Source organism: Haliotis rufescens, unplaced genomic scaffold, assembly GCF_023055435.1.
Source record: "Haliotis rufescens isolate VD_foot unplaced genomic scaffold, xgHalRufe1.0.p SCAF_166, whole genome shotgun sequence".
Lineage (NCBI taxonomy): Eukaryota > Metazoa > Mollusca > Gastropoda > Lepetellida > Haliotidae > Haliotis > Haliotis rufescens.
The window spans coordinates 1-22,849 of record NW_025963853.1 but is presented as its reverse complement, the minus strand read 5'-3'; the positions used below and the strand labels follow the sequence as shown (position 1 = coordinate 22,849).

The following is a 22,849-nucleotide window of genomic DNA, read 5'->3' as shown; positions in this document are numbered from 1 at the left end:
ACAGCTCCCTCTGGCGGTCCAAAGTTGGGAGGAGGTGAGGACGCAGAATTTGGTCTATGTATCGGTTTGCTGTAAGATTACCCTGGACAACCACTAACTGTGATCTACCCGTGTAGGATATGGCTTCCTACACCATGACACTCCCTCCACCAAATCGGTCCACCTGTCGAACGCAGTTCGGCGCAAAACGTTCATGTCGACGTCGGTATACACGTTGTCTTCCATCCTGTCGTTAAAGAAGAAAACGTGACTCATCGCTGAACCAGACGCGTCGCCAGCTCCTGAGATCCCATGCCTGTACTCTGTTGCACCACCGGACACGTCGTTGACGGTGTAGACGTCGCAAGACAGATCCAACTTTTGTTCGTCTCGCTCGAATTCCCACTTCCCACAGACGATTTCTGATGGTTTGGTCGGAAATTCTTCGCATACCAGGCACTTGTCCTGCAGTGTCCGTTGCTGTGGCAAATCGATTCCGAAGGTGATGCAACCGGATGTACCGATCCTGAGCAGGGGTGGTCACTCTTGGTCTTCGACTTCTGGGATGATCTTGAGTCGAATTAGTGCGGGTATATCGATATGGTGCTTTGGTGAACGTTGAAGTGTCTTGCAACGGCAGACTGGGACTCCCCTGCTTCCAAACGTCCAATGGCGATATTTCGGTCAGCTGAAGTTAATCTTGGCATTTTTCGATCTCCGTTCACGTCAGCAAATTAATTTGCAAATTAACACGATTTGTCTTACAACTATGTGATAAAACATCTGTAAAGAAGATATTGAATCTCTGAAAAGTGAAACGAAAATGTCAAAAACTAAAATAAAAATGTCAAAAACAAAAGCGAAAATGTCGAAAACTAAAATGAAAATACAGAAAGCTATTTCCACCGCGGTGATAATATTTACACCGCGGTGGAAATAGTTTTCTGTGTTTTCATTTTAGTTTTTGACATTTTCGTTTTGGTTTTTGACATTTCCATTTTAGTTTTTGACATTTTCGCTTCACATTTCAGCAACTCAATAGCTACTTGAAAGTACATTTTCCATGTTTTTGGTAGTTTTTATACATGATTTATCGCATATTTGTATGACAAATAGTGTTAATTTGCAAAAGGTTACGATAAAAGTAAGTGAACATCAACATATTGAAAAACAGACTCCATGTTCCTTATGGGCCACCGTATCTACTCTTGTTTCCAACATTTTGCACGTGCATTGTGCTGAAAACTTTGAAAGCGATTTCCGTGCATCCTTTGCATCTTTGCTGATAAACGTTTACAAAAAAACATTTTAAGATGTGTTGCGCGCAATGCACAACAAACATGACATGATTAACGGGAATCAAACATAAGAAGTGTCTTTATGACGATTGCTGGGAAAACTGGAATTCTCAAAACACCTATGCGTTTCTTTTTTCGAAGAGTGTATTTGAGTTACGAAGGCGAAAGCTATGTTAAAGCATTTACGTCCATGTCGTAATTTTCGTCCATGTGAAAGTATGGCGGTTACAAAGTCGTAGCGCTACGATAGTTTAATTGGCCCAACCGATAGTGAGGGTTATGAAAAGAGGCCCAACAGCTAAATCTATGAATGCTGAAGTGGCCATGGATCACCTTATTTCAATTGCATCAATAACATGGTTATTTGTAGAAGCCACATTTCGAATTCATTATATATATAGTAAGTGTAACATCATATATATATATATAGTAAGTGTAACATCATATATATATATATATGTATATATATATATATATATATATATATATATATATATATATATATTTGTGTGTGTGTGTGTGTGTGTGTGTGTGTGTGTGTGTGTGTGTGTGTGTGTGTGTAGGAAGTGTAACATCCTACTGCTACAAGTGTAGACACAAATATAACCAACTATTGCTCAATTTCTTTGTAGTATGCCTGTTCCTTATTCGTCACCTTAGTCATGAAATTTTACCGATTTCCGCTATTAAACATCACAACAATTGCGCTCAAAACCCATCGACGCAGTTTATCAATTCAATAAGCACGACCTCGTTAACCTATGTACCGGTTGTCTCCCTTAGATGTACCGGCGACTAAAAATAGTTATTCTAAATATAGACAACCGGAGCTTTGGTATATAAATTGTGTTGTGGGCGACTTGGCAACATTAACGAAGGTGGTGTCACGTTGGCCGACCAGGATTACATTGAACTGCGCGGTAAAGGTAAGAGGTATTATGAAACTAATAAGATGTCATAGATATGACGTATGTGCTTAATCCACCCAAACCTAAACTCAGCGGCGTTTGTTAAACCGTTTAAAATCTAACACAGCAAATGATAGCGACAGCTGAACAGGTAGAAACTAAAGGGCGTGAACAGGTCCAAATTTACTACCCGGGTACCCACCACACTATTACCCGACCCTACCCGGGTACCCGCTGTAGATATTTAGAAATAGGTACAAACTGTCCGATTTGGAAAGGTTTGACCTTAGCCCTGTCAAAATGTTTTCAGATACACGTGTAAGGCGATCCGCTCATGAATACACTGAAGTTTAATGTATGAAGTTTTATCTTTATTCAAACATATAAAAGTCAGAGGGAATCGAATATTTATTAGTGACTTATAGTGTAACCATAGAGTTTTAGTTTTAGTTTTTTGTCATCAAACAATATATATCACGTGACAAACCACGGGTCCGAGTAGTCCTGTGGTTACCCGGGTCCTACTCGGGACCAACCCGACCCGGGTACCCGAGTTACCCGTCCCAGCCCTAGTAGAAACGTCCGATAGTTCAACAAATATTACATTTTGAAAGTTGTATGTTTTTTCTCACGCCTATTTCAAAGTGATGAAAAAAGCTAAGGAAACAAATGTTTACAGTATTTAATAAATTATTTCTTTTTCTTTAAAGACGTATGAAAGGGTTTTGAATATTGCTAGATAGTTCTATTCAGTGTTTTCATGTCGCACCCCCTTATGCATATTGAGTCCAAAACGACATTGATTTGTAGCTGCGGTAGGTCATGTGATTCGAGTTGGTATTCATTGGAAGACGGGCTGACATTTTACCCCCTCAAATACGAGTCTAGCCTTTCTTGTGTAAACTGGACTTTTATAGTCAATTAATTCCCTTGCCTGGGGAAGATATGGTTCGAGCTTTGCTATCTGTTAAGAACACGCAAGGCGGACTAGCGTGTGCATATCGACGACTTCGATTTGCATATTTACGTTAGCGTAGTACTGCAATTGAAAGGATTGGGTCATTTGACTCAGCGAGTGAGTGATTTAACGTCAACTCGACAATACATCAATCATTATTTACAAGGACCAGAATTCCTTTACCGGCTTCCTATGTTTCTTTTATAACAGTGTGAATCAAATGACATTAAGAATATAATTATAATGAAAACAATAATTATTATTTTTATAATAATTCTATAACTACTAATATTGTTATTAGAATAAACAACAACAGTAAATATATATGGGTAAGAAAAACAAACTACAATCAAACTTATTCCTACGACACTATATGTACACACACACACACACACACACAGACACACACACACACACACACACACACACACACACACACACACACACACACACAGAGTAAACTACGTTTATAACGAACACGCTTATAACGAACTGACGGATATGACGAACTTATTATTTGTCCCGGCCTCTGGTGTATATATGCTATACATATGCTTATAACGAACTACGGTTATAACGAACTAAAATTAGTGGGCCCTTTTAGTTCGTTATAACCGTAGTTTACTGTACATTCTATTTTGTCACGCTCACATAGCTAATAATACGATTGGTGTAATGTAATGATACTATTGATGTACCGGTAATATAATCTTATAAACGCGGCAGATTAGCTCCATATATAATAATACCTTTCGTTAATCCTAAAATATCTATTTCGTGTAGTACGATAATACCGGTGAGATGTCACGTATCTTTAAAATGATTGCCTGACACGATAGACTGTGGTTAAATTCTATTTGTATGAACTCAGTTTTAGAGATATGGACGCTCAGCCTCCGAATACGCCCTAAACAGTATTTGTAGTGTGCAAATGAGTGTTGTTAAAAAGCCACAGTCTGAAGAATTCTAGCTGGGCAAAAGAAAGTATACACTTGGAAATTGTTGCGTGGATCGATGCTCATGATGTCAATCACTGGATTGTCTGGTCCAGACTGGATTATTTACAGATCGCCGTCATATAGCTGGAATATCGCTGAGTCTGGTGGTAAACAACAAACAAAAATATATAGACTCCCTGGGCCCCGTTCCTCAAAGCGATCTTAGCACTCAGGTGATCGTAAGTCCCATACTTTAACATAGGCTTACGATCATCGTAGTGCTAAGATCGCTTTGGGGAACGGGGCCCTGGTACGACTGACTATAGAACTGAGGTATATCACACTGGATAGTCGATGTTGGGGGAGGGGAAGACTTCGGTGTTAGGTGTACATCCACATTAGGCAAACTCCCTTAGTTGAAAACCTGGGAAACAGAATATACGTAAATCATGTTATGCGAAAAACGTCACCTTGGAAACAGGAACGGTCGTTGGATGTTGTGTTTACAGTGTTAGTATATGCCGTTGATGCCTCATCAACACTCCCCTCCGCGTGTGACAACTCAAAATACCCTTTAACAGCTTGCCTGGCACGATAAAGGAAGTTATCGCTAGTTGTGATCATTTCCATAGCAACACAGGTTTTAAATCAGGAAGTGTTACGCTTTAAGTCCTATAATTCTTCCCCGACAGTCTTCGCACAAAGACAACACTGGGGGGAACAGTGACTTGTAGGTCTCGGTTTGACTTGAGGTGAGTAAAAATAAGCACCACATTGTATAACGGTTTTTATAAAGGAATGGAGATGGTGGTAGGGGGTCTCCCTCGAACAGAGACTTAAGACCGCCACCACAACCTCCCGGAGCTCCTGTGATATTTTGCGTGTCACTCCGATGTCAGTGAACAGTTTGACCAGTTCGTTTCTGACGTAAGTTATATTGATTTTTAGGTTTCTTTTGGGGTGAAAAACCAGTTAATATTCATCATGCGAATTCGTTACTCGCGTGACTTTCATATAAGGGGCGGTGGGGTTGCCTAGTGGTTAAACTGTTCGCTCGTCACGCCGTAGATCCGGGTTCGATTCCCCACATGGGTACAATGTATGAAGCCCATTTCTGGTGTCCCCCGCCGTGATATTGTTGGAATATTGCTAAACGCGTCGTAAAACAATACTCACTCACTTGTATAAGATATCATACAGTACAGCTGGATGTGGAGATCCGGGTTAGAATAGGTCTTCAGCAACCCATGCTTGCCGTAAAAGGTGACTATGCTTATCGTAAGAGGCGACTAACGAGAACGGGTGGTAAGGATCGCTGACTTGGTTGATGCATGTCATCGTATCCCAATTCCGTGGATCTATGCCCATGAAGTCAATCACTGGATTGTCTGGTTCATTATTTATAGACAGTCGTCATATAGTCATATTGCGGCGTTATACAAATAAACAAACACATAAACAACAGTACAGCTGACTGGACCGTTGCTACGGTGCGTCCGGGCTCAGTATAGCTTTGTTCTGCCGATCAGTTTTATTTTGATTGTTTTTCTGCATGGCGATTAGGCGTTGGTATCATAATTCACAGGATCGACAGCTCGAAATAATGCCAGCTCCGGGAGTATCGCACTCTAATGGACGTTCAAAAGCAGCTCCTTATAAACGTGGTTTACCCCTTCGCAGCAGTAAGTAATGGTTTTGGTCTAGTCGACTATTCACTATGTATCTTACTTCGTTTTATCCGAAGTTCAACCCTCCTCGGGAGTAAGTGTTGGTTTTGTTCTGGTCGAGCATTAAATTATACATTCCATTTCGTTATATCAGAAGTTAAGACCTGGGTAATAAGTACTGGGTTTTTTTTCTGGTCGAGTATTAAATTATACATTCCATTTCGTTATATCAGAAGTTAAGCCCTGGGGAATAAGCATTGGTTTTGTGTATTGGCCGACTATTAAATTATACACTCCATTTCGTTATATTAGAAGTGAAGCCCTTGGGAATAAGTAATGTTTTTTTTCTGGTCGAGTATTAAATTATACACTCAATTTCGTTACATCAGAAGTTAAGCCCTGGGGAATAAGTATTAGTTTTGTTCTGGTCGACCATTAAATTATACATTCCATTTCGTTATATCAGAAGTGAAGCCCTTGGGAATAAGTAATGTTTTTTTTCTGGTCGAGTATTAAATTATACACTCAATTTCGTTACATCAGAAGTTAAGCCCTGGGGAATAAGTATTAGTTTTGTTCTGGTCGACCATTAAATTATACATTCCATTTCGTTATATCAGAAGTGAATCCCTGGGGAATAAGTACTGGTTTTGTTCTGGTCGACTATTAAATTAAACATTCCATTTCGTTATATCAGAAGTTAATCCCTGGGGAATAAGTACTGGTTTTGTTCTGGTCGAGTTTTCGACATATTCGGGGACGGCTGTAGAATTAGATACAATATGTGTACTGAGAGAGTAAGAGTTACTAAGATGTCGGTTATACAACACTTACCAGGCTTGTATACACTGTGTACCTCTACTTGCGACGGACGAACATACACATCTAGGGGTGGCCACACCCCTCCACCCCCACCAACACTGTTTTGCATCTGATGACGTTTCGTATACATTTTGTATACTCATTGCCTACCACGATAGCATGTTCATTTGTTTGTTAAAGAAAAAATAACATATATAGTTTACATAAAGTATTCGTGATTTGGGGGGTAGGCTTTTGTGTGGACCCCCATCCCCACTGATGTTACAAATGGCCCAAGTGAACCCCCACCCACCCCTACCCCCACCCCCACCCCCTTTAAATTCATGGATCCGCCCCCGCACATTCGTGAAGCATTACCCACGGAGCAACGCCCAACTCACCCTCTAGGATTAACAGGAACAATTCAATATCCGCCAAAGAAAGCACAACATATTCTGTGCACCCTCTTCAGTCCTTGTGAAAGACACGACACGACATGCTGCACCCATTGGTATTTCTAACATGACGACGGACACGCATTACAATGGACAACACGGGGGAGTACTACACAATGAACGCTCCCAACTGCAGGCTGCACTCTAATTGAAAATCAGTACAGAGAGGTATCGTTTCTGAGTTAAAGATTTGATATGGTGATTGCTGGCTGCTTCAGCTGGGGAGCATTCATTGTGTATTCTACGATGATGTTAAAGAATGCTTGAAACTGATTGGTTGAAGAGTGATTTAACTTCACACTTAATGACAGTGTTAGTAACGTGGATGGAATGGTTCTTTCCCTTTCAGATTTAAGCCTGTTCAGTTATATTGTTTGTTTGTTTATTTGTTGTTTAACACAGCACTCAGCAATATTCCAGCTGTAAATAATCGAGCCTAAACCAGACAATCAGGTTATGGACATCATGAGCATCAATCCATACAATTGGGATCGGTGACATGCATCAACCAAGTCAGCGAGCCTGACCACCCGATCCCGTTAGTCGCCTCTTACGACAAGCATAGTCGCCTTTTACGGCAAGCATGGGTTGCTGAAGACCTTTTCTACCCCGGATCTTCACGGGTCTCAGTTACAATGAGTAGACATGTTTTTCAGCGTTATTCCATGCTTCAGGGCGTTCGCTGTACATGTATTATATAATCGCTATTCATGCTTGGATGGCATCATTTGATCGTTCGATTCGGATGGCGCAGACACGATCGAGAAAATTAATGCAAGAGATAATCATTTGCTCGCCAGACCGAAGACCCGGGTTCGATTCTCATAGTTGTGAAGCCCATTTCTGGTGTCTCCCTCCGTGATGTTGCTTGTCTGTTCCCGAAACCGGTGTTAAACCACACTCACTCACTCACAATATAAGATGAGTTGAAATAAATGTCACGTCTTTTCAAATGACAAACGTGTATATAATATAGGATTCGAATCATTGGAATCCTTTGTACATCTGAAGCCTTCCACCCGTAGAGCTTTCCACCTTCCCAACTCTCATAATATTATATATTCTGTGCAATAACTTGCATAATTTGTTTAATCAGTAATGCTATTATCGACTATTAATATATATTTTTGTAGCAGTATGTTCTTTTAAACTCTGAGTTCGTTTTAACCGTAGTTTACATATTACAGTAAACTACGGTTATAACGAACTCAAAGGGGCCACTAATTTTAGTTCGTAATAACCGTAGTTCGTTATAGGCATATATACAGCATTTATACAACAAATGGTCGGGACTAAAAAATAAGTTGGTTATATCGGTCAGTTCGTTATCAGTGTGTTCGTTATAAACGTACTTTACTGTACATAGTTCTACACACGCGATGACATATTTCACTGTTCGTAACTTTGTATGCTGAATCCTCTGAACTCCGATATGCAGTTTGGGGTACGCCCCTCCTCGTCTCTGTACAAGGGCTACAGCGTTCCTATAGAAAGTTGTACTGAAGTGGGGCATAATTTAGTGCGTTCGTACCCTTGATACACACGTAACACCTCCTCAGTCTTGGATTTCCAAGGATATTTATTATTTTTTAAAAACCTGCACATCGTAGTTTGTTTGTTGGTTGTTTAACGCCGCACTCAGCAATATTCCAATAAAATAAATAAATTCCAATTCTGTAAAGAAAACGTTTTTTTAGTATGACCGGCTGGGAATCGAAACACCGCCATTTCGCTCCGGGTTATATCCACTACACCGCAGAGGTTGGCTAGACAGGACAGGGATATAACGGACTAAAGGTTGTCATTTAAGTACTGTTAAAAGCGTCGTTAAACAGAGCTCGCTCACTCAACCACCCATCCAATCCCTCACCACATGCATGGTCTAAAACGTTCATGTTAACAGTTTCACTGTACGTGTGGACATGTACATATATAGTCTATTGCACGACAAGGTTTGTGTTTATATTGATATACAACGTGTCGCAGAGCAGCTTAGTCACTGAGCAAACAGAGCTCGGGCCTCGGCTAACACTTGCACAATACTCAACGCGTATATGTCTGTTCAATGACTCAGTCTTTGCTGTGGAGAAAGGGCGCATTACACATTGTGGACGGTCTTACATTCTTTCGATCAGGACAACACGGTACTAATTGAATTTTGCTTTTAATATATCCAGGTGAGGCGTGAAAAATGTATACCTTTTCGGCTATGAATTACCGCTTATGAACTTACGCAACTTATTCTCATGTGTTTTTTATCATAAACGAGGTGTGAGCAGTCAAGGTGAGTTACGTCGACAGGCTTGTAACAGGTCGGAGCTCTGTATTAAAATTACGGTGGGCTGTATAGGCTTGGCTCAGGCTGTCAAGGGAGTTACGCTGACACAGACAGTGTGGTGAGGTGAAATGGTGTTTAACGTCGCGTCCAAGATTATTGCACTTATATAACGACGTGTGTGTGTGTGTGTTTGTGTGGCTGCTTGTACTAGTCCGGACTGAAGTACATGTGCTAGCTCACTGGGAAACCATGCCGCATGACATGAACACCCCACTCAGACACAGTATACTGACTCCGAGCCTCTTAATGCCGAGCGCCAGACAGGGTAACAACAAGTACCATCTTTTAACGTATTTTGACCGCCTCCGTGGTCTAGTGGTAGAGCGTCCGCCCGGAGAGCGGAAAGTCCGGGGTTCGACCCCGGCCGCGTCATACCAAAAGACGTTAAAAGATGGTACTTGTTGTTACCCTGTCTGGCGCTCGGCATTAAGGGGTTAAAGCAAGGACTTGTCGGCTCGGAGTAAGTATACTGTGTCTGAGTTGGGCATTCATGTTAAACACTGGTATCTCAGTGGGCTAGCACTATAAATCGGCATCAGTCCGGTCTTGTACAAGCAGCCACAAACACACACACACACACACACACACGTGCATGCACGTCGCTATATAAGTGCAATAATCTTGGACGCGACGTTAAACTCCATTTCACCTCACCTTTAACGTCTTTAGGTATGACGCGGCCGGGGTTCGAACCCCGGAACTTCCGCTCTCCGGGCGGACGCTCTACCACTAGACCACGGAGGCGGTCCGACACAGACAGTGATCAGCTTAAAGACGAGAACGGATACGGGGAATAGCAGTGTAATATAACCGGACTGAATGTGAGATTTCAGGCCAACATTTAGGTTGAACAGGAAAGGCTAAATGGACCGTTCCTGGTCAGTCAGAGTTCTTGTAATCTAAACATTACGCACTATTTGAATTAAGAATTGACATCAATATTTTTTTCTCGCTTATGGAGGTATAAACGTTAAAGCCGATGTGCACCCCGGTATCGTTTTGTTCAGAACAAAAAAACACAAACAAAACATTAAAAAGTTATTTTTTATATATAAACACGCCGATAACAATAACCTACTGCTTATTTAAGCATTAAGACAATGCTTAACGTAGACAACAACACTAACTTCGTTAGTGACATCGTAAATGACACCGTTCAGCGCAATAACCCAACAAAATCCCCGACCATTCTATCATCAATCAGTCAGGAAACAGTAGTCTGTTAGTGGGCCCGGCCTATTCTTTTCGGTTTATGAAAAAATCACGCCAAACGTTGCTTAGTGAGCCAATGAAATGCCACGGATTCACTTGCAATGTATTTGCAAGCGTTTATACACGTCAATGGCATATGGTGGCCAGTGGTCCTGTGCACAGCGCACAAGTCACAATTCGCATGAAGTTAAGCAACGTCGGAGTCCGCGTTTCGGCAGCTTGACTCCTGAGAGTTTCCAGGGCTTCGGTCCTGCCCCACACAGAAACACATGTACCACATGTGGTGTCTCCTTAGGCAAGTGACTTTGTTCGAAATGTGCCTCTGTTCACCCAGCAGTGAATGGGTACCCGGTAGGATGTTAACCTTCTAGCGCCTAACAGGCAGCTTAGGCTGTATACTCCCCAGGGAGCTGAGAATGATTCTTGAGAGCACAATGATCGAGTGACCGGGGTAATAATACCGCTTTGAGCATTCCCCTGAGTGGTGTGGAAATATGCGCAATATAAATAGCCTGTTATTAAATTAATAATTTACCATGTAGCAAGTAGTTTATTTGTTGCTCGGGTATCTATGCTGTAGTAATCATAGTCTGTGTAACAGTATTTGTTGTGATTAAAGGAAATATATTTAAAAAGTAAACTGCTTTGTTTCAGAGTGAAAACTGATAATGACGATGCAGACCCTGAAGTGTGTTGTGATCGGGGACGGGGCCGTGGGGAAGACCTGTATGCTGTACTCGTATACCACAAACACCTTCCCTCAGGATTACGTGCCCACGGTGAGTGGGGAGGGGACGGGGCCGTGGGGAAGACCTGTATGCTGTACTCGTATACCACAAACACCTTCCCTCAGGATTACGTGCCCACGGTGAGTGGGGAGGGGACGGGGCCGTGGGGAAGACCTGTATGCTGTACTCGTATACCACAAACACCTTCCCTCAGGATTACGTGCCCACGGTGAGTGGGGAGGGGTGGGGGTGGGGTGGGGTGACGTGGTGGGAAACACTTGTATACTGTACTACACATACGTTCCCTGATTACGTGCCCACGGTGAGTGGGGTGGGGTGGGGGTGACGTGGTGGGAAACGCTTGTATACTGTACTACACATACGTTCCCTGATTACGTGCCCACGGTGAGTGGGGTGGGATGGAGTGGGGGTGATGTGGTGGGAAACACTTGTATACTGTACTACAAATACGTTCCCTGATTACGTGCCTACGGTGAGTGGGGAGGGGTGGGGAGGGGGTGACGTGGTGGGAAACGCTTGTATACTGTACTACAAATACGTTCCCTGATTACGTGCCTACGGTGAGTGGGGAGGGGTGGGGGTGACGTGGTGGGAAACGCTTGTATACTGTACTACACATACGTTCCCTGATTACCTGCCCACGGTGAGTGGGGAGGGGTGGGGTGGGGAGGGGGTGATGTGGTGGGAAACACTTGTATACTGTACTACACATACGTTCCCTGATTACGTGCCCACGGTGAGTGGGGTGGGATGGAGTGGGGGTGATGTGGTGGGAAACACTTGTATACTGTACTACAAATACGTTCCCTGATTACGTGCCTACGGTGAGTGGGGAGGGGTGGGGAGGGGGTGACGTGGTGGGAAACGCTTGTATACTGTACTACAAATACGTTCCCTGATTACGTGCCTACGGTGAGTGGGGAGGGGTGGGGGTGACGTGGTGGGAAACGCTTGTATACTGTACTACACATACGTTCCCTGATTACCTGCCCACGGTGAGTGGGGAGGGGTGGGGTGGGGAGGGGGTGATGTGGTGGGAAACACTTGTATACTGTACTACACATACGTTCCCTGATTACGTGCCCACGGTGAGTGGGGAGGGGTGGGGGTGGGGTGATGTGGTGGGAAACATTTGTATACTGTACTACACATACGTTCCCTGATTACGTGGCCACGGTGAGTGGGGAGGGGTGGGGAGGGGGTGATGTGGTGGGAAACACTTGTATGCTGTACTACACATACGTTCCCTGATTACGTGCCCACGATGAGTGGGGAGGGGTGGGGTGGGGTGGGGGTGACGTGGTGGGAAACACTTGTATGCTGTACTACACATACGTTCCCTGATTACGTGCCCACGGTGAGTGGGGAGGGGTGGGGTGGGGTGGGGGTGATGTGGTGGAAAACATTTGTATACTGTACTACACATACGTTCCCTGATTACGTGCCCACGATGAGTGGGGAGGGGTGGGGTGGGGTGGGGGTGACGTGGTGGGAAACACTTGTATGCTGTACTACACATACGTTCCCTGATTACGTGCCCACGATGAGTGGGGAGGGGTGGGGTGGGGTGGGGGTGATGTGGTGGAAAACATTTGTATACTGTACTACACATACGTTCCCTGATTACGTGCCCACGATGAGTGGGGAGGGGTGGGGTGGGGTGGGAGTGACGTGGTGGGAAACACTTGTATGCTGTACTACACATACGTTCCCTGATTACCTGCCCACGGTGAGTGGGGAGGGGTGGGGTGGGGTGGGGGTGATGTGGTGGAAAACATTTGTATACTGTACTACACATACGTTCCCTGATTACGTGCCCACGATGAGTGGGGAGGGGTGGGGTGGGGTGGGGGTGACGTGGTGGGAAACACTTGTATGCTGTACTACACATACGTTCCCTGATTACCTGCCCACGGTGAGTGGGGAGGGGTGGGGGAGGGGTGGGGGTAGGGGGAGGTGTGGGGAGGTGGTGACGTGGTGGGAAACACTTGTATACTGTACTACACATACGTTCCCTGATTACCTGCCCACGGTGAGTGGGGTGGGATGGAGTGGGGGTGATGTGGTTGGAAACACTTGTATACTGTACTACACATAGGTCTCCACAGGATTACCTGCCCGTGGTGAGTGGGCTGGGGTTACAGTGAGTGAGTGTGTTGGGTTTAACGCCGCTTTTAACAGGATTCCAGTTATATCGCGGCGTGTCAGCTTAATGTGGGAGGAAGCCCGAAGTGATGCATGTCTCAGACGTTTACCACTTCGGTGAAACCCACGAGCACGGGTATGGTGCTGACAAACCTAGAAACATAATCGGGGCGAACCGGGATTCGAACCCACAATCAAAGGTTTCAGGCGTGCCCAAGGGACGCAACTCTGCACAGCGAATCGCGGCGCCTTAGACGACTGGGCCACCCGTGCCCCTGGGCGGGGTTATAAGGTGATTTGGATGAGGTGTGAAATACTTGTATGCTGTACACCGAATACATCTAACAGGATTACCTGCGACGGTGAGTGGGGTGGGGTGGGGTGGAAAACACCCGTACTCCTGTATATACGTGAGTGGTCTCTTCCCAACTATGCCCCCAAATACTTACCCAAATGCAGTCTCTTAAAATATATAATTTTCATAGAAACAAACAACTCCATTTATATTGAAAGGACTCCAGTGAGATGTGGGAAATCTAGACTTGCTTCATTTCGGGCCATAGCATTACATTGAGGGCTGGGCGAATAGCCAAATATGTTTTGTTTTTCAGGGACTGAGAGACAGACTACCCTATAATGTGCAGACATGGTCTTAACTGTTCTTGAGTTGATAGAATCTATTGTATGACATATGGATTCTTTTGAATTGATATTCAATTCATTGTAGGCTTAAATAATAACCTGGGATACAGATGCACAATAGATGATTAAATGTATTCATACTTATATCTACGTCATTGTAGGTCATTGTCTTCATAGAACTCTCCCTTAGCGTTTCGCATTGGCTTTCATTCATACCCGCGGGGATTTGGGTCAGAATATGTTTGTGCTTGTACGTTGGCACTGGATGGATTGTGTTTCGTTTGTTGTTTAACGCCGCATTCAGCAATATTCCAGCTATATGACGGCGGTCTGTAAATAATCGAGTCTGGACCAGACAATCCAGTGATTGACATCATGAGCATCGATCCACGCAATTGGGACACGATGACATGCATCAACCAAGTCAGGGAGCCTGACCACCCGATCCCGTTAGTTGCCTCTTACGACAAGCATACTTGCCATACTGCTGAAGACTTAATCTAACCCGGATCTTTACGGGTGGAATGTTTTACGTGGTAAAGTTGATTGCGCGTCGTCGTTCCCCGACGGCGCGGGAGGTTGCTCAAAGTATTATTCACTGGATTGTCTGTCCCAGACTCGATTATTTACAGGCAACAGTCACTAAGCTGGGATATGGAGTTTGGCGTTGAACAAATATAAAAAACACATCATTGTTGATTTATGTTACAGTTACAACACATTTGAAATGAATACAGGTTTGACACTGTGTTTTTCTTTGTTTGTTTCCCAGGTATTTGACAACTATGCGGTGACTGTGATTATCGGGGGAGAGCCCTACACGCTGGGGTTGTTCGACACGGCGGGGCAGGAGGACTACGACCGACTCCGCCCCCTCAGCTACACAAACACAGACGTGTTCCTACTCTGTTTCTCAGTTGTCTCCCCTTCATCATACACAAACATCAAAGAAAAGGTGAGCTGTCATTATTAACACGAGGACGAGTTTTCCTTTTGTGTGTGAGAGTGAGTATGGTTTTACGCCGCCTTTTTAGCAATATTCCAGCAATATCACGGCGGGGGACACCAGAAATGGGCTTCACGCATTTGACCCGTGTCGGGAATCGAACCCGGGTCTTCGGCATGACGAGCTAGAGCTTTAACCACTAGGCTACCCGACCGCCCTTTTCTTTTGTATACGACGAATTAGCTTATTTTGTTTCTTGTTTCATATTACCTTTCGACGTTAAACCCACCATACATTTTTTTCCTCCTACCACTTACAAAGTTGATTTGGGGTGCCCCCGAATCCATATGCTTTCACATTGACATTATTTTATCTAAACAAAAATCACAATACCTACGGTGTTCCTAGAAATCACAGGGTTAGTGTCTAAACAGATCGTACAGGTGACCTTGTTAGTTACCAGGATCCGCTGATTGTGAGTTCGAATCTAAGCTAAATTCACCAGTATCCTGCTCCTGGATTTCACTCTGAAGACATATATCTACAACGAGAATCATTCTCGCTTTACTTCTAAATATGACACTATTTACTGCTTGAAACGTCATTATGATACGAACGTCTCCTCGTTCTATTTTCTCGTCACGCCGAAGACCCGGGTTCGAATCCCGACATGGGTACGATGTGTGAAGCGCATTTCTGGTGTCCCCCGCCGTGATATTGCTGGAATATTGCTAAAAGCGGCGTAAAACCAAACTCACTCACTCACTCATTCTATTCCAGTGGATCCCCGATATAATGCACCACTCTAGGGAAACGCCGTTCCTTATAGTGGGGACAAAGACAGATCTCCGAGGTGACCTGGAGACCATCAACAAACTAGCCAAGAGGAAGGAGCGACCCGTCACATTTGAACAGGGGAGACAACTCGCAAAGAACGTGAAGGCTGCCAAATACGTAGAGTGCTCTGCCCTTACACAGGTGAACTTTTTCTATGATTTGATAAGCGTGGTGTGTAGGAAACGAAATCGTTGCGACTTTGTTTAATTTGGTTTGTGAGAAAACACATTCTTGGTCACATAACTTGTTATATAAAGCAATGCATTTTCCTCTAACTTCAATATTTATTGTGTTTATGCAGGGTATGAAACTCCCCAAACTTTCAGCCAGACCACAGGACTTGCTAGCTGAAATACTTGCCAGCCCTGACCAAAACCTGTCTGCCCACTATAATCATATGTTTCTCAGGATAAGCTAACGGGGTTTCTTTTTGGTTACATTTTATCATTCATCTTTACATGTGAATTAATGCTTATCATTGGGAAATATTTAGAATATTTTCACATATGAAATATAACCCGACCGTCGGGCAGGGGGATTTGAAAATCTGGCAGCCCGAGTTGAAATCAACCCGTCTCGGACGGTCGGGCAGGCAGGTATTTCGAACACTGGTTTATGGAAGTTTATAAACATAAAACTCGGTGTGCACATTTTGCACGTTTTGCGCTATATTACCTATATTACTCCATTGGGGCGGTCGGGTAGCCTAGTGGTTAAAGCGCTCGCTCGTCACACCGAAGACCCGGGTTCGATTCCCAACATGGGTACAATGTGTGAAGCCCATTTCTGGTGTCCCCCGCCGTGATATTTTCTGGAATATTGCTAAAAGCGGTGTAAAACCATACTCACTCACTCAGTTATATAAAACAATGCATTTCCCTTGTACTGGTTCGACAGGTGGTACGCGCAGATAGCTGTGCTCTTCATGCAGTTATTGATAAACCGGATCTCACGTCAGTCAGTTGTTATTAGAGTTACCTACCCTTGTCATGTACAAAACACGGAAAATCCACGACAGTCTCTCGTTTGACGTGAACCAAAGTTCAGACCTCTTACTGTGCATATCAAAGTCAGCTGGGGAAATATTAGTCAGCGAGGGGGTTTGTTTAAACACTGCTTTGCATAATAGTTTGAGATATGTCACGTGTCAGCGTGATGTGGGAGGAAAGCCCAAAATAATGCAGGTCTCAGACGTTTACAACTTTGGTGAAACCCGCGAGCACGGGTATGGTGCTGACAAACCTAGAAACATGATCTGTGCGCCTCCATATCATTATAAAACATAAGGGGGCACGGGTCGCCCAGTCGTCTAAGGCGCCGCGATTCGCTGTGCAGAGTTGCGTCCCTTAGGCACGCCAGAAACCTATGATTGTGGGTTCGAATCCCGGTTCGCCCCGATTATGTTTCTAGGTTTGTCAGCACCATACCCGTGCTCGTGGGTTTCACCGAAGTGGTAAACGTCTGAGACCTGCATCACTTCGGGCTTTCCTACCACATTAAGCTAACACGAGGTGAAATAACTCGAATACTGTTAAAGGCGGAGTTAAACCCAACTCACTCACTATACAACATACGGGAACAATTAGCGTGATTCTAGTTATGTTCTGGTGGAAGCTATCTGATTCATACCAAACTATTAGTCCGGTCCCATTTACCAGTGGTGAAACTTGCGAACCGGGATTCGAACCCACGATCTCAGGTTTCTGGCGTGCTACATCGACGCAATCCAAAACAGCGCAATCCGGCGGCGTATACGACTGGGCTACTTGCTCACCTCTTGTTCAGTGCAGGGAGCGCATGATAGGCGAACCAGTCCGTTGCAATAATATTCGCATTTGTATTGTTAAAAAATGAAATTTAATCAGCGTTGAAAAATGGATTCTTCTGCTGTCCCATCATTTGAGATTTATCACTCCTTTTTTTATTCTGGCAGCGTGGATTGAAGAATGTTTTTGACGAGGCGATCCTGACCGCCTTGGACCCACCAAAGCGGAAACCTTCCGGTAGAAAGTGTGTCATTCTGTGATAGGGGTATCACATGGACAGTTCTTGCTAAATAGACGTCTCGTGGATGATGGTGGACGCAGAGAAACACTTTCATCTAACAGGATAGAACATTACTCACGACCTTGTTAATAGCAACACTTGAACTTGAATCGTCGGTCAACAGTGAAATTATCATGGTGCACGTCAAGCTGGCCAAACAAGCATCACGAAGACCGGATGTCACTATTAAGTCACGTGTCCTGTGACGAAGTCAAGTGTAGACATGTGTACATAGATGGTGCTGTGACTTGTGATGGCTCACGATGGAACCGGAAGCTTCTCTCCCTTTGTAGTGCAATTATATGTTTAGCTCGGTTAACATTTGCCGTGCCTATTTCTACGTATGTTGGAATGTGGGGCTGTTGGGTAGCCTAGTTGTTAAAGCGTTAACTCGTCACGCCGAAGACCCGGGTTCGATATCTGACATGGGTACAATGTGTGAAGTCCATTTCTGGCGTCCTCCGCCGTGATATTGCTGGAATATTGCTAAAAGCGGCGTAAAACCATACTCACTGACTCACTATGTTGAAATGTGCATGCAGAGATAGCCACGTGTCTCTGTGGGGAAAGATAATCGTCAACACGATGGGTCCAAAATGACGAATTGCGAAATGATTTAACTGGAATACTTCTTACCGCGACGTGAAACAAAACAGAAGTATGTGTGGCCTGATTAATTAGAACTCTGAATGCCAAACGTACCGAGAACAAAGGAAGTATTGATTTAGAAGGATCGGAACTCAACTGATGTTTTCCTGCCTGAAATACCTTTTTCTTAGCGCCTCAGTAGAATCACATGGTTGTCTCATTTTCATATTTGGTGTTACCTTTACTATAAGTTTTGTTGTTTAATGTAAGTGTTTAAATTGTTTTAGGAAAACAAACATACATATGCATATACGCACACTCGCACAAATGCGCACAAAACTTCACTATTATGTTTTATTTATGTTCATATTTCCATTTATAATACGTTTATCCATTCCTGTGTATACAAATACACAACCTCACTACAATTCAATTGTGTTCATTGGGTATATTTGGCGAAGAGCACTTTCCTTTTTTGAAGTAACACATTCCTCATTTGAAACAAAACTTAATATACTAACAAAGCATAATGAAAATAAGCAAACGTTTTACTGGGTTGGGTTGGGTTGGGTTGGGTCGGGTTGGATTTTTCTTGCCTTAGATAAATAATCTTTCTAATCTTTTAATAAAATCGGCAAATGAAAATATGTACACACAATTTAAATCTAAAATAATCACTTATTTTAGCCTGGCCTGTGTTGCCATATTTTTCTTGCTTTTATTCTTATTTTTCTGAATGTCATTTTACTTTACTCTCTAGTTTACATTGTATTTAGAACTCTTAATATTCGACCGTTACATTGATAACCGTCATCGCATCATGTTCCTGAGAAATACGTAGATATGATCACATACATTTGACCTAATAATACTAAGTCGGAGAGATCAACACGAGTATCTATATAAAAGATGTGTTTAGATCGACGTTGTAAATAGCAATATTTGGACATATGTACATACTGAAATAAAAGAAATAAAGTTTTTTTTATCCCTTGGTTTGTGTCCTTTCGTCTATGTACTTTTAACTGCATAAACAGTTTTTAAAAAGTATCACTACGTCTAGAAATAAACAGTTTTTAAAAAGTACCACTACGTCTAGAAATCTGAAATAGGATGTGTGTTAATTGCATAATAGAATTCAAATTCATGCCAGTAGAATAGAAAAAAACAACACTTTTTTAAGTGGTAATAATTCACAGTTTGATTATTTAAGAATCTTCTTCAGTATAACCACAAGGCTTGGAGGGCTTAATCATTATGGAAATGTGTAGGAGGACTGAATGTGTCTTGGATTTGTTCATCGTATTGAATTAAAAAAATAATGATACATGGTTCACTCCAGGAATTTTCTGACATGGACCCTTTATGTGAAAATTTCAAATATTCCAGAGGTACAACCACACTTGCCCATACAGCACAATGTTAAAATGCCCCATTGTATTTAAAAATGCGGGACTTTTTTGCAAATTTAGGGGCAAAAGGACCAACCCTAGAATTATCCTGATGATAATATCCTGTAAAATTAAGTTAAAACGGCTCAGCGGACTAATATTTCGACAGGGTATATATGAAGCTCTACATTGCAGTTCCGATTTATTCATGAATTTTAGAGTAAAGGTGAACTATATTTTTCAAATTGAATATATATGTAAGAACATTACATTCTGAAAGGGGGGTAGGCTGTGTCTTGTGTACTGCTCGCTCATCTTTTTCACTGCATTTTCCTGGGCTGGCGGAATAAAAAACCCACAAGAGTTGTCTCCCTTGGATGTTTACTTCACTAATACTGATCAGTTTTGTTTGTATGATGTTAACGTCGCACTCAGCAATATGACGGCGGTCTGTAAATAATCGAGTCTGGACCCGACAATATGGTTACTGACATCATGAGCATCAATCCAGGCAGTTGGGATACGATTACATGCATCAACCAAGTCAGCGAGCCTGACCACCCGATCCCGTTAGTCGCCTCTCACGACAAGCATGGGTTGCTGAAGACCTGTCTTCCCCCGTATCTTCACCGTTCACGGGTCGATCAGTGTTTAGTTCTAACGAAATTTAGTATAGACACCCCTGGTATTAGTAGGTCTACGTCATGCCGACACCGGTGCAGTAGTATCATATTACGCGTTGATTGACAGGTGTACATAACAGATAAGATAAGACCTTCCATGCAAGTTTTTTAACAAAAACGAATTAAGAATAATTATGACCACTACATCAACATCTGACTTTGAGCAAGATAACAACTACGTCAGAAGGCAGTTGCAGTCACTGTAATCCATTCTACATGGACTGATGATAGGATGATTATGTTTAAGCTGTGGCACTATGTTTTTAAGGTAAGCATTATTCTTATTCAAAGGGGACCGCCTCCGTGGTCTAGTGGTAGAGCGTCCGCCCGGAGAGCGGAAGGTCCGGGGTTCGATACCCGGCCGCGTCATACCAAAAGACGTTAAAAGATGGTACTTGTTGTTACCCTGTCTGGCGCTCGGCATTAAGGGGTTAAAACAAGGACTGGTCGGCTCGGAGTCAGTATACTGTGTCTGAGTGGGCTATTCATATTAAACTGCGGCATGGTATCTCAGTGAGCTAGCACTATAAATCGGCATCAGTCCGGACTAGTACAAGCAGCCACAGACACACGTGCATGAACGTCGCTTTATAAGTGCAATAATCTTGGACGCGACGTTAAACCCAATTTCACCTCACCTCACCTCTTATTCAAAGGTACATTTCAACTCGGAACAACACAGACCCAAGGGCAGAATATTCCCTGTATAAAATACAACTAAAAGCCGACAAACAGATGACCCTGCTGATGATGTATGTGTCGTGGGGTCGCTGCTCATGCTGTCAACCACTCGTTTTAATGCCCATATTCGAGCCTTTTACCAGGGCGTGATTTAGTTCAGTTGAAATACTGTGACTTTGGCGTAAAACAACAATCAGCTACTCCTCGTTTTAACGCTGTAGTCACGTTCGGTTGACTCACAATGAAAACAGCAATCTGGACAGAATTGAACATGAACATGACACGACACTGCACGGTCTGTTGAGACATTTCGAGGTGTAGCTGCCTGGCTGTTTTAAGCACATCTGTATACCTGCATTGTCAGGGGGTGGTGTATGTGTTGATATGAATTCAAAGGGCGACGAGTCCGGAATCTGTGTCATATGCATCATCAACACAACAACATACCACAATATATGACCACAGTGTCGCAACTACCTGACTGTTTATAACGCTTATCTATACGCCAACCCCTGTGTTGAACACCTTTATCGATCAACAGTCTATTCCCAATCATCTACACACCAACGACACTCTCATCGACAATCTCCTCTCTCTCTCTCACTCTCCCTCTCTCTCTCCCTCCCTCTCACCATCTCTCTCTCCCCCCCTCTCTCCCTCACATCTCTCTCTCCCCCTCTCACACTCTCACTCTCCCCCTCTCTCTCTCCCTCTCTCCTCACACTCCCATCTCTCTCTCCCCCTCTCTCTCACTCTCTCTCTCTCTCTCTCCTCTCTCTCACTCCCAATCTCTCTCTCTCCCCTCTCTCTCTCCCCTCTCTCTCCCTCTCTCTCACTCTCCCAATCTCTCTCTCCCCATCTCACTCTCCCATCTCTCTCTCCCCTCTCTCCTCTCACTCTCTCACTCTCCCTCTCTCTCTCCTCTCTCTCTCACATCTCTCTCCTCTCTCCCTCTCTCTCCCTCTCTCTCTCACTCTCCCAATCTCTCTCTCCCCATCTCACTCTCCCCCTCTCTCTCTCCCTCTCTCTCTCTCCCTCTCTCTCTCTCTCTCCCCCTCTCTCTCTCTCACATCTCTCTCTCTCTCCCTCTCTCTCTCTCCCTCTCTCTCCCTCTCTCTCTCACTCTCCCAATCTCTCTCTCTCCCCATCTCACTCTCCCCCTCTCTCTCTCCCTCTCTCTCTCTCTCTCACATCTCTCTCTCTCTCCCCCTCTCTCTCTCCCCATCTCTCTCTCCCCTCTCTCTCTCTCACATCTCTCTCTCTCCCCCTCTCTCTCTCCCTCTCTCTCCCTCTCTCTCTCACTCTCCCAATCTCTCTCTCCCCCTCTCTCTCTCTCCCTCTCTCTCTCTCCCTCTCTCTCTCTCCCCTCTCTCTCCCATCTCTCTCTCTCCCCTCTCTCTCTCACATCTCTCTCTCTCTCCCCATCTCTCTCTCCCATCTCTCTCTCTCTCCCCCTCTCTCTCTCCCATCTCTCTCTCTCTCCCCTCTCTCTCTCCCCATCTCTCTCTCCCATCTCTCTCTCTCACTCTCCCAATCTCTCTCTCCCCCTCTCTCTCTCCCATCTCTCTCTCTCTCCCCCATCTCTCT

At 43.9% G+C, this 22,849-nt stretch overlaps 1 protein-coding gene across 4 annotated transcripts; it reads left to right on the top strand.

The window, feature by feature from the left end:
* Positions 1-2,092: 2,092 nt before the first annotated feature.
* On the top strand, positions 2,093-19,501 carry LOC124128297 (cdc42 homolog). 4 transcript variants are annotated; one of them, XM_046491682.2, is made up of 5 exons: positions 2,093-2,203; positions 11,209-11,333; positions 14,863-15,045; positions 15,817-16,014; positions 17,807-19,501. In XM_046491682.2, the coding sequence occupies exons 2-5, from the start codon at positions 11,223-11,225 to the stop codon at positions 17,897-17,899; spliced, it is 585 nt and encodes a 194-aa protein (XP_046347638.2). In that variant the 5' UTR covers positions 2,093-2,203; positions 11,209-11,222; the 3' UTR covers positions 17,900-19,501. The 4 variants fall into 4 exon arrangements, with proteins under 4 accessions (XP_046347638.2, XP_046347639.2, XP_048253173.1 ...); XM_046491683.2 differs by lacking the exon at positions 2,093-2,203 and adding an exon at positions 9,006-9,148; XM_048397216.1 differs by lacking the exon at positions 2,093-2,203 and adding an exon at positions 9,089-9,181.
* The last annotated feature ends 3,348 nt before the right edge of the window (positions 19,502-22,849 follow it).